The sequence below is a fragment of the Saccoglossus kowalevskii genome, chromosome 19 (genome assembly GCF_978046115.1).
Source record: "Saccoglossus kowalevskii chromosome 19, keSacKowa6.1, whole genome shotgun sequence".
NCBI lineage: Eukaryota > Metazoa > Hemichordata > Enteropneusta > Harrimaniidae > Saccoglossus > Saccoglossus kowalevskii.
Genome location: NC_140659.1, coordinates 11,170,332 through 11,183,382, shown reverse-complemented (window position 1 = coordinate 11,183,382; position 13,051 = coordinate 11,170,332). Strand labels below are relative to the sequence as shown.

Sequence of the window (13,051 nt, the reverse complement as noted above, 5' to 3'; positions counted from 1 at the left end):
GATACATTCTTTTCAAATTCTTTTCACGTTCGTGTGTACCACTGTGCATCTGAGTTTATATATAAAATATATATCATTAGAAACCACTACTATGTTTCTAAAATACGGAAGAACCTTAGTGAATTTATTGATGCATCATTTTTGGTCATCTTTAGGAAATTAAACATACTGCACTATCCAACTCGAAAAGATACACATTCCCAAAAATATTGAATGTAACATCACACTTTCAAATGACGTGGCGTCATTGCAAAAGTAGCTTGATATGGGATTTGGAATATTATCGCGAATTATCATCCACCGACAATGGTATAATGTACAGAATGTTATTCGGATGAGGCAACTTACATAGCATCAAAGAACAAAGATCTAATTCTTCGTGATTAATTGCAGCTCACGGATTGATGGCAGCTGACGAGATTTTGATCTTCTAACTGAAGAAATAGTTGTACACACGTATGACGAGCCCGATGAGTGTCTCACCAGAGACGAATTTCTTTGTGTGGATCCTCGGCGATGAATTTGATTTCGAAGCGAGTTTCCCATATTTCGGCAAGTCAGGCATAGTTGATTGAAATCATTCTGCAGAGAGTAAATGTAACAAAACAAGAGAGGAAGATAGTGAAAAGATACAAGTAAGACACAAGGTACTCTTATACTGAACATATTTCTGAATATGTTCGGAAGTAATGCCAATGTAATCCACCCATAAGTATCCAACCTATTAATATTATGATAAATCGATATTAAGCCTTTAGTCGCACAATGGCTGTAGTATTGTATATTGGTTATTGGCAGCGGTGACAATAAATTCATAAATTCATTACACCAAAAACAAATATGTGTCAGTTGTCACTGAATTGATTGTGAAATATCAGCAATTCCTTGCTACATCTAGTTTATTATTGAATTTATAACAATGATATTGAAAGTATAAAAAATTGAAACAGAAAGAGAGAGGTTGATTAGGATGCAAGACATGCAGAGAGGGGAGATGCACATGAACAAAGGGGGGAGCTCAAGGCACAAAGGGGTAGACCACGGCAGAGGAACAGTCTGAAAAAGAAAATCTGGTGGAAAAGGAGAGCGAAAGGCAATTTGAAATAGCAGAAATCCCTATTTCGAGATCCCTATAGACAGGGTGCCAAGCTTCCAAAACAATCTGGATGTTCTTATGGTTAGTCTTGATGCATGTGCTAAAAGCCAACACTGGTCTGAAGAATTGTTTATGAGTAAACCACTTGCTGTTTACATAGGTCTTCCTGTAAAAGATTTAGGTGACTATAAAGCCGTTAAGGATGCCCTGTTAAAAGCTTAGGATTTGAATGAGGAGGGATTTAAAAACAAGTTAAGGCAACCAACCCCAGGGAGCATGGAAAAAGTGGCTCAGTTTATGGTCAGGTTAGGGAATTATTTTGCAAATTGGGTGGCGGGTATTGACAAAACATATAATCAACTGTTGGAGTTGATGATGAGGGAACAGTTTATAAACACTTGTAGTCCTAATTTGATTTTATTCCTTCATGAGTGGAAGTCAAAAGATGGTCATGAAATGGCTGAATTGGCCGATCATTATATGGAAGTCGGTCTGTGTAGAAATCACGTAAACTCTTGTAATGTCAAAGTCAATAAAAATCACGTTTCCTTTAATTGGTAAAGACAAGCAAAATTATAGCAGAAATGGGGGCAAAGAAAAATAGTCCGGACATGTTCCAAATGTCATAAAATAGGAAATATTGCTCCAGATTGTCGTAGTCATACAATGAAGAGAGCAGCTGTCAAGGTCAAACATGAGAGCAAGCTCATATCGGCATCCTGTGTTGTGGCTTATGCAGGTGGTAATGAAGGTTGTAATTCCAAAGCAGGTAAGCTAACTTTAAAAATGTGGTCATGCTTTAGTTTTGTTCAGTCTATCAAGTGTTAATGTTAAGCCACAGACCATAGTTTCCCAAATGCCCAAGTGCCATTTGTAAGTGTGCATTTTGGGTGTTAAGAGATTCTTGGTGTAGTGGTGTGGTCGTTTTGGTAGCATTTATTCAATTTGCAGGAGAGGTTTGTACCTTTCGAATGGTTGGTTCGTATCACAGTTATCCTTCAGCAAGTTATATGTCAGCACACCTTATTTTATGGGTTGAAGCTTTATGCATGAAACAGCCAATCTATAACATAGTTATTGGGAATTTAGTAAGCGTAAGAGAGCTGGGTGATTTGCCGCATGCAGAAATTAATGTAGGTCTGAATGTTGATCAAAAGAGTGACGACACATCAAGAGCCTGTCGAATGGTAAAGCTGTACAAACCAGGACACAGATAAGTGTCCAGGGTAAGCCAGAGTTTAAAACATTGTGTTGATGCATACCCATTAACTGTATGATGATCCAGGATACATAGCAAGATGGTTCAAGTCAGGTGAAGAGAGTATTCAGGGAGGGCAACAAGTCCAAATTTGTGGCAAGTTAGGTTCTCATTTACAGACTGTACCAAGTTTGGTCAGGGAGGTTACTTTAAACAACCTATTGCACCAACAACTTTTTAAAATGAGATAATGAGATTGGGGCATGAATGTTTATTATGGAGTCATCTAGAAGCACAGAAAACTGTTGATTTTAACACAATTCTATTGATATTGTCATGTGATATATGTCAACGCACACTTCCCAGAATGGAATGTACCATTGGGGATGCGTTGCAATTGATTTGGTCGGGCCTGTAGACCCTATTACAGATAAAGGAAGATATGTGTATCTTGATAGTCATGACCTATGCTACAAGATATCTAGGACTTTTGAGAGGAATAACAGACAAAAGTTGTGTCTGAAGCATTATTGGTTTGAATTTCTAATAATTTGGGTGTTTTTCAACATATTCTGACTGATTCTTGAAGCCAATTTGTAAGTGACCTAGGCGAAAGTGGTAAGTTGTCTCTTGTCAATTTCTGTTACTCCTTTCCATTCCATTCAGCTTACAATGCATTTGTGGAAAGATTCACTGGAACACTATAAACCATGCTCCAGAAAATGTGTGGTGAAAGGCCAAATGATTGGGATCGGTATGTAGACACTTTATGTGCCTACAATGAAGCACGAAACGAGAGCCTCGGATCTTCACCAGTTGAGCTCTTGGGAAAATGGCAAGAGGAGCTATGTCAATCCTTGGAGAATCGTGGATGGGTAAGTCTATTTCTAGGGAGTTTGTGCTGGATCTGCGTGACATATTAGGGGAAACATGTCAACTGGCTAGAAAGGGGACAATTGTTACAAAATGGACAAGTAACGTCAATTTGAGATAGGTGATTATGTTTAACAGTGCATTATAGGGGAGGAATGCAATGGCAAGACCCTTTTGCTGTGGAAGAGCAAGTGCGACAGATGGATTACAATATTGAGAAGAAAGGTCAGATTAAACTTTATCAGGCTAACCAGTTATAGAAATACGAGATGAGATCGAAATAACCCGTGGACAAGCACATGGAGTGTGTTGGTGTTGGATTATTTGATAGCCAGGGTTCAGATGATTCAATGAGTTGACAATACAAATCATGAGGCTGCATCGTCGGTAAGAAAAGCGTTGAGGATGGAAGGGGCTAGATAATTATCAAGCAAAGAGAATGATCCTGCTACTCGTGAAATTTACCTCAGAATCAATGTCAAATCAATATGAGATGTATGCAAAATTGCGGGATTTGTACATTTATTGATATATTATTATTGAACTATTAAATTGTTTTATGGCGATAGGTATTCAGTGTTTGGAGATATATAGAGTGGCAGGATGTTTCTTCTAGTCACTACTAGAGAAACGGACCCGATCCGAACGTTAATATGTCAATGTCTGATCTCGTAGGTATTACAGTAAACCATTAAATAATATTACATCAGGGGAGTTTTTCAGATATATTGTGGGGGCGTCGTTTCGCCATAGCTGTTAGAATGTTAATTATACTAATTTTCACGTGTCTCACTCATCACGCATATACTCCTTAGAACAATGCACAGCATTGTTGCCACGTTTACCGGGGACTTGCTGGAAAATATATACCGTCATCATTCAAAGACTCATTTTCACCAATTTTGAAGAAACTGTACGTAGACAGGGCCGTGTTCGATCGCTATTATTATTTGCGTCCGTTGTTGTGTGTTACCTATATTTGTTTGCCACATTAGAAACCCAGTTAATAGGGGTGGTATAGGTGTTATTAGGTAAAATTTAAACATGTTGTTTACACCAAATAAAAGCATGTGATAGAGTTACATAAATGTTTTTTTGAATTTGTCCTAATGGCCAATTAACTTCACACTGCGACGAATATTGAAAGTGGTTACATAGAGTAAACCAATACACTATCAACATTGTGCAACGGTAGTCTCTACAAAATTACGCTATATTGTATTCACTGATTGTGTAACCTCTCTACTGTTTTAGGTGTAACAAGAGAAGTACATTTGTGTCCACACATTAGAAATGAACGATCAACGCCATGGAACGAATAGATTGGATACATTTCATCATACTCTAGGTGTTATTAATCACATAATATAATAGTCTACACTTGGCAATGAAATCTAAAATAATAGATGACGCCATGTTTTTTTTCCGGTCAGATGTTAAAGCCAAAAGCCTTAATGCATATACACTGCTGACTAGCAGTCAGTCAAGTAGTCGGGAAAGCAGTCGAACGAGGGCAGTTATACGGTAGTTACATTTATCTGGGGGGGCAGCGCATCGTCAAAATTAGTCTGGACTGACAGAGAGAGTATCATAACGTTATAATACACACGGTGATATATACGACATGAATTGTGCTCAAATAAATACTTACCCGGAATCCTTCATGTAAGCACGTATATATTAAAGGGTTGAGAAAGCTGTTAGCCATAGCAAACCAATGGACACAGAAGAACACTCTCAGTACATTTCTACGATAATATGATGACGTCAAATACTCTCGCTTTATTGAGGTTACAATATTGAAAATATTAATCGGCAACCAGCAAAGACCAAATGCTAGCACGACAATGATTAACATTCGTATAACCTGTAAAAATAGGGAGAGAATATATATGTATTTATGTAATTAGAATATACGTTCACCTCACCTACTTATGTCAGCTTAGAGCTTTGTAGCTGATTTGTTTAAAGCCACCTTTTGAAAATCGGTATACATAATATATTTTTGGGCAAAATCATAGATTTTGTTTCTTTTATATATTATAATAATTATGGAACAGTGTGTTGTATATTCAGTTTATATGTAGAACAAAATACCTTTATCTTTTTTTGCAAGTGCACCAAGTCACGTGCTTGCTGTGGATTACCAGGCAGACTTCGTTGCCAGAGTATATACGCAACACGTTGGTAACTGTACCACAATATACACGAAGGAATGACATACGCTACTGTAAATACAAATATTTCGTAAATGATGGGGTCACGTGGGTGTTCCCACCATTCGTCACATTGAATCAATGTCCCGTTGTTACTAGCTTTCGTACGTACGGTCGCCAATTCAACCATAGCAAGGGACATGGATATTGTCCATATCATCACAAGAACGACACTGGAACGTGATTTGGAAACACGTAAACGAAGAGGTCTCATCACAGCAATGTATCGATCAGCTCCAATAGCTGTTAGTGTGAATATGCTCACACTGGCTGACACCTAAGTATTAAATGAAAAAAAAATTGAATTAATAACAATGTATTCTACTGTGTATGCTAATTTGATTGTCAATTCTTGTATTGAATGCATATACGTCTTAGATCTCCATGGTGTATACACACGCGGGTGTCAAGAATATACAATATCGCTTAATCGCGGTAATACAATATTGGGACTGGTACGAGTATTATAAAATTTTAGCCCTGCTTAGTGTTGACTATTACATTTGTACGTACTAACTCCCTATTTCTGAAATAAAACGTGTATCTGGACACATTCTCTCTAATAAATAATAACGTTTGTTAAATGTTTGTTGAAGTTAAATGACTAAGTAACTTAACCGACCAAAAATTACAGTCAATTACCGCTGGTTTAACAAGCCGCATCTGGGTTATTTTGAACGCAACCTCCCTTTCAATTGAAAAATACGTACTTTATAAATGTCATATACGTTTTTACTACATGTGCGAAGATGTATGCATAATATACTTATGGATAGCATTAATCAAGTAAAATTGCATGTCATTAAATTATAGTAAAATATTTGCTATGATATATTGTACGCGTTTGGCATTTCCCTTTTAACGACTTGAAATTACGCAATAAATAATCACCTACTATACTCAATAATCGTTATATCTCTACATATCACCGGTTACAATTGATAGGCTGCTTTCAGGGATATTTGAATTTGTGGATACAGTTTCTGATGGCTTACATTTTAGTTAAATTGTATGTACTCTATTATCATGCCCATATATTAATAATCAAATTATATCAGTCCTAATTTTTGAAATCAGTTTGTAAAAAAAAATCGAGCTAATAATCGGGAGCTGTTACAACGAATGTCTATTTTCATAATTAACCCCTTTGCATCATTGTATTTAATTATCAATTCGTCTAAGGGTAACTTTATGAATTTCTCTCAATATCACGTGCTTGGCTCGAGGTATAGATTTCAGATGTTATAGTATTATACCTCTTCAATAGCTGCAATATTTGATTTCCATGGCTTTCATAGGCTTTCTTTCATTTCGATAACACTGATTATGGAACTTTGGGAAGTACATTTCCTCCACATCATCCTTCGCATTATATAAAGCTTCACACAAATTGATTGTTGAATATATCTTAACAAGTAATTGTTCTCTGCATTGGTTCAATTTTTGAAGGTCAATCTATGTTATGCAAGTCACGCTACTAGTTGTTTAAGATGCTAAGTAACATACAATTTTGAAATACCTCCCCTCAGTTTAAACTCGAGTGGACTAATGGCGGAAAATCTGATTATATAGCATTAAAAGTGAACTTTTATAAGACATCCGTATACAGAACTGACATTAACGTCTATAGTACAAGATTCACAGCTTGTGTACTCGATGTTCATGTAAATTGTATAGTATTAAGGTAGCGAGAAGAAATTTTTTTCTTGATTTTTCAAAAACTGATAACACGGTTACTTTAGACCTCGATGCATCACCCTAGCTTTTCAAAAGATCAAAATTTCAAAAAGACGCTGCTCAAATTAGGGTTTTAAAACGCTAACACAAGTAACCACGACTGCTGTTTCGTGCATATTTGCATAATGCTTATATTGAGACGGTTTACATCTTATCTATATACTGTATATTGTTGACGATTTCTTATCTAACGGATGATGAGCTTCCCGTCTCAAATAATGCGTGTTTACCTAGCGTCCATTGTCAGCATTAATGTCAGTTAAGACTTGGTCGGGAAACATGGTCATAACTTTGCGCAACTTTCGTTTAAATAGTTTTATTTTCCAAGTCAATATTCTATTTTATTAACACCTTTTTTACTAACGCAATGACGAGAAGGAAAATAAAGCAAACACGCCGATAACAGACGAGGCAACGAAAAATCTGAGACACTGTGCCGCTTGAGCATATTATTACCGACCTCACGAGTGACACGAAAGGGGCGAGAGGTTGAACTATCCGCATCCACGCGACAGATTTTCAACTGACGACACCGATACAACAAACAAATAAACGAGTACAGGAATTCTGTTGCTCGTCGAAATCAGCCAAATCATAACAATGCCGGCCGTTATTGTTTTCTATCTTTAGCAGTGGTTTCAATTCATTCACACATCTTAACGTGTTGTCTGTTACATAATATAAATAAACGAAGTTATTTGTTTAGATACAGTTGTACCCGTAACACGCTTTGATTGAAGTTCAAAGTAATGAACATAGTAATAACAAATTCTACTTACTCATGACAAAGAAAGAATTTAACATCGATATAACCTTTTGTAATTTTCACACTCGGGCTTGAAATTATTCGTTATCTGACACGCTTAATGGGTTCTATGTTATCAGTGGTTAGTTAGTGTGGTCATTAATGCAGAAAATCTACAGTGTTTTATTATCCAAAACCGTTTATCGCTTTTTTTCTCGAGTTTAAGTTTTGATTCAGTACGGCTCATTGTGACTGCCGTGAAATCAAGTGCGTTCGGGCTAGGACATTTATTAAAACATGAACTTTTATCGTTCACAAGATAAAGAAAAAGCTTTGTCGCAGAAAATTAGTATGTTAAAGTTGCCAAGTATGAAATAATTAGAAATAAGAATAAGTAGAAATAAGAATGGGTCTTTTGGTTATCAGGGTCACATTTCGATGGACCTGATTACGGACAATGCAGGGCACAAATTTTACGAGGAAATTCCACAGTGTGCTCTAATTGCAATCGCGGATTTGGTCATTTTTTTCAAGTTTCGCCATTATTGTTGTCAAATGATAATTATGTAAACAATAACTGTCCAGTTTGTGCGAACCTTTATATTTAGGCTTTTGAATCATATACGCTAAATTACTGTTCTGAATGACACAACATACATAGAATGCTTTATTCAAAACGTCATCGAACCCCTCCTGCTACCCTAACAGTGTCCATATTGTATAAAAAATCTTTGCATGTTATAAGATACTAGACGTTTTCTTAATTGACACAGCTCTGGCGATACACGTATAGTAGCGCCTCGTCTTATTACAAGTAAAGGACTTATATAATACATATGGTTGCTATGCGAACATATTTTCAAGTAAACCCATCCCCACTAGATACGACATGATTTATTCATGTTGACATCAAATTTCTAGTCAGTAATGCATCACGATTTATCCCAGAAATACAGAATGATCACCGATTTATAACTAAAATTAATTTATGGAATATAGGAATATAAAATATATATGTACTCCATAGCTTTATGGGTTGTTATCATACAAATCCTGAAATCACGTACTGCCAGTGCGGCACAATGAAATATGCATCACATTGCTTCAAATTAAAAGCACTGATTGCAAAATTAGGTCATTTTTGGTCCATGTGATTCAAAACTAATTATCAATCATTCGAAAGTGTATTTCCTCCTATAACTGTTCTTATTTTCAACATTGATTACTGCATAAAATAATGAGAAGGCTAAAACATGATAATTTTACTTTCACGTGATTAATAATTAAATCGATGTACCACAGAGCAACATTTAAATGTATTGATAACTTTGTTTTATACTTCAAGCCGGTGATATCTTTTGGTATGAGAGAATTCTATAAGAATTTGTTAAATACACGGCTATTGTATTTATCACTGCGCAATCAACGACAGAGTACGGTGATTATGGACACAAAGTAAACGCACAAATGTTATGCGGTTCCATTTTCTATTAACTTACATATGTTGATTGTACGAAAGTGTATAAAATTTAATATTCAGAATATACAGTTGTTGAATACTGGTGATAAACTTGAACAACAATTGCATACGTCGTATCCGAATTTATATTGGTATTTAAAATTAGTTGTTTTTAAAAGATTTACTTTCACTCTCACCTCCACTTCTCGAGTGGCAGATTTTAAATCGTCATAATGCAGTATACATGGGCATTGGTTGATGAGCTGCAAATAACATTACATATACTTACACTCAATGGGTCAGTTAAATCAAGTGTTTTTAATACGAAGCACTTCAAACATTAGATTGTCAATTTAATTTTATTAATGAAATGTTATTTACTATATAATAGCACATGAGTTGAAATAATATATTTTAATTTGATTATGATTACATACATGGGCGAGTTATTATTTTATATTTAAAATGTGCATACTTAATGAGCTATGATATTTCTAGTTAATACTTAGTAATGCAGAATGCTTTACGTTGAACGTATTACCAAACGAAAAACACAAGGTGTAGCACACTGCCGAATCGAAATTATGCTCTGTAATAAGAGGTAAATGTCAAACGAATTTGAAAGATAATATTCAAACTACTCTCTTTTGCCTTAACTCTTGATTTTTTTTTATTTCAAATGGTCGTTATTCCATGTTAAAATATGCGATTGATGTTTCACAATCGGAGCATACGTTAGTCTATTACGTGAAACAATTAAGAAGCCACACTACTGACATACATTTTAAACATTCTCATAAATATAGTAATTGCCTGAATGGGGTAATGTTAACATGTCAATGGCCCTAGAAAATATACTCGAGCATTCGCGGTGGCAGTAGCTTTCCGCCTCTAAAGATAGAAAAACAGTTTAGGTTAGTTTAGTTTAGACTACTCGTCAAGTCTCGTCGTCACGCCACGGCAGAACACATGGACCTTAAAAGCCGATGTTCTCACTATCATTTGGGTTTACATATTTGTTGACTAAGTTAACATCGCCATTGCGGAATATTAGTGAAACGTTCTTTCAAGACATTGTTAAAATAGACATAGCGTCTTCTAAGAATAATGTCAGCTCTAATTAAACTGAAAATTGAACTGAATTGACGCCAATAGGTTGACATTAGATGCGATTTTGTATTTTCTATTTCAACCGGGAAAGGCAGGAAAAGGAATTATGATATTCAATGTCTGAAACGGTATTAACAAGGTTTTACAAATCGAAGTTTTGGGCAAATTAATGCTGAATGAACATTTGTTATTATAACATTATTTCATATTATTATATGTGTTATTATAACATAATTCAGAAAGATCTTTAACTCTATTTTAGTATTGAAATGTAGAAATTGTTTATATTAGCCCAGACATAGTTGTATGATTGAAAGAAGAATATGTTCCAACACAGACATTTTCTAGAATTCTCGTTACAATTTTACATTAATTTGAATGGGTCGTCGTTTATTAAATTGTCATGAATTGGAAATTGATAAACATGATTATGTAAGCAATTGTTTCCCATCATTGAAAACTTTAAGAGCTCTAAATGTGTCACAAGACTCGCTTCCATAAACTATATTATATTCTATCTATGTCTCCATGACATAGTGTAGTAATCCGCTTGATCGCGCCTAACAAAATTAACATAAGCTTTACGTAGGCAAAATAATCATATCAATATTTTATCGAGCAGAACAGTATTAAATAATGTTGCGTTTCGTTGCTGTTATTATACAGACTAGATGTCGCCAGTTCTCGTAATGATATTGGAACATGAAAAAAATTCTCTTACACGTTGCGATGATAGTCCAAAGAAGGCTAAAAACAGGCTTTAAACACACATGATAAGATGGTCAATCTTCTAAAACTGGTAACGTGAGTGAACACTCTTCTTTTCCAATATGATGCAACACTTTAACAAGAGCACTAGTTATATTGAACAGATGCGTTCATATTGTATAGCTTACCTGTTGTATGAAGAATACGACTGGACACATAACATCGCCAAACACCCACTCGTGCAATACAGCGGACATGAACGTAAAGGGCATACAAAATAACGCCATTGAAATATCCGCAACAGCCAAATTGATAAGATACTTGTTTAGCTCAGATTTGACTCTATTACCGAATGTCAGCACGCATATAACAATGATATTGCCGATTAGAGTTAGTACAATTGTAAGTACGTAAATGATCATTAGAATAGCTTTCTCAGTTTTACTCAGGTCTGTGTTTGGACAGAATAACTCGTTGAAATTATCTTCATAGTACGATGAGTTGGCGGAATACTCGTATAGATACATGTATGTGGAATTCCATACTATATCTGGACAATTCCTTTGAAAGCATATGCAGTCATAATAATCGCTCTCATCCACGACAATATCGTGCTGATCCATGCTTGCAGCCGCTGTACTGTCAGTATTGTGTCAGCTCGCTTATCACTCACTATGTACCTACAAGTAAATTCCCACACGTTCCTATCTTCTAACTGCTTTGTGTTGACAGTACCGGTTAGATGAATGTGAATAACTCAATCTAAGTCCAATGTCGCGTATCGCTGACAGGATAGATTTCTTTCCTGAAAGACATGTAAAATGCAAACAGAGCAATACAAAACGTGTGCAACAGCGGTACATGCGACACTGTACTGGATTTGACAGAGCGATGGGTAATCAACTTGTATTTAGCATAAGTAACTGATGCGTAGATACGTGTTTTAAGTAGATGGGAGTGAGTCCCTAGATGAAAACAGTACCATCGATCGCATAGATGTGACAACCAAATCATCAATGCTTTGAGATAATTAAATCTGATTACCTAGTAATATGATATCTCGTCAGTGGTCCCCAAATTATTAAACGGATTTAGTAATTGTCATTTGTTATTCAACAAAGGCCTGGGCCAAACCCATGGACCCAACACTGGGTCAACGTGTGTGTTGCGGAAAATATGTGGAAAGCATATAAAATTTTGGCTGAAATTGAGAAACGCCCATTACGTGTTCAGGGTTAAAAAATGACCTATATTTCAAAAGAATTACATATAAATATAAGGCAATATCTCCTTTCAGACTGCACTGCACTGATGTCACTGCCACACAATGCTCACTTAGTCGGTGAAAATGCAATTTCGAGCATTTGAATGAATTGTGATACATTTAATAAAGAGTACAGGTGTGTTTTTGTTGGTCGCAGACAAAAGGGTGCAATCTCACGTTCTACTGCTATTGAATCCGAATTTTCACCGAATATCGCTGAGATATCTAGTATACGAATATAAATATTTGTTACCCGTGATACGTGATCGTGAAAACAGTGAGACAGTAATGTTTATCAATACATTGTACTGCCTTTTTCATATCGTGCTATTTAATAAACAACTGCAATAAAGAAACATGCGTTTCATTTTTACTTGTATAGTTTGTAGTTCATCTTGGGCTGATAATTGTCTGTGTTTATTGTTTTAATATCTTGATATCATCGATAATAGCTCTATGATCATGTGTGCTTAGTTCATAGTACGATGTCAAAAACTTGTGCAGATACGTCATTAAAATATATTCTTTATCATAATATCATAATAGTATTTACGTTACGTTAAGTATGGCAACTGTCCAATATTTACTTTTGGTTAACTATTATAATGGAAATTTCGAAAGGGAGATAGCAAATGATTTTCTTCC

General features: G+C 35.5%; 1 protein-coding gene across 1 annotated transcript; it reads right to left on the bottom strand.

The window, feature by feature from the left end:
- Window positions 1-3,956: 3,956 nt before the first annotated feature.
- LOC146730273 (substance-K receptor-like) lies at window positions 3,957-11,765 on the bottom strand. The gene is made up of 6 exons (XM_085493687.1): window positions 11,331-11,765; window positions 10,183-10,215; window positions 9,522-9,587; window positions 5,265-5,660; window positions 4,819-5,034; window positions 3,957-4,022 (listed from the first exon to the last, which is right to left on the bottom strand). The coding sequence occupies exons 1-6, from the start codon at window positions 11,763-11,765 to the stop codon at window positions 3,957-3,959; spliced, it is 1,212 nt and encodes a 403-aa protein (XP_085349813.1).
- Window positions 11,766-13,051: the final 1,286 nt, after the last annotated feature.

Coding starts and splice junctions, on each gene's coding strand:
- LOC146730273 (XM_085493687.1), bottom strand. CDS start 11,765: ATGGATCAGCACGATATTGTCGTGGATGAGAGCGATTATTATGACTGC. Junction 5,035..5,264: donor ACTTGCAAAAAAAGATAAAG/GTATTTTGTTCT, acceptor CTATTTTTACAG/GTTATACGAATGTTAATCAT. Junction 4,023..4,818: donor GCTTACATGAAGGATTCCGG/GTAAGTATTTAT, acceptor TATATTTTCCAG/CAAGTCCCCGGTAAACGTGG.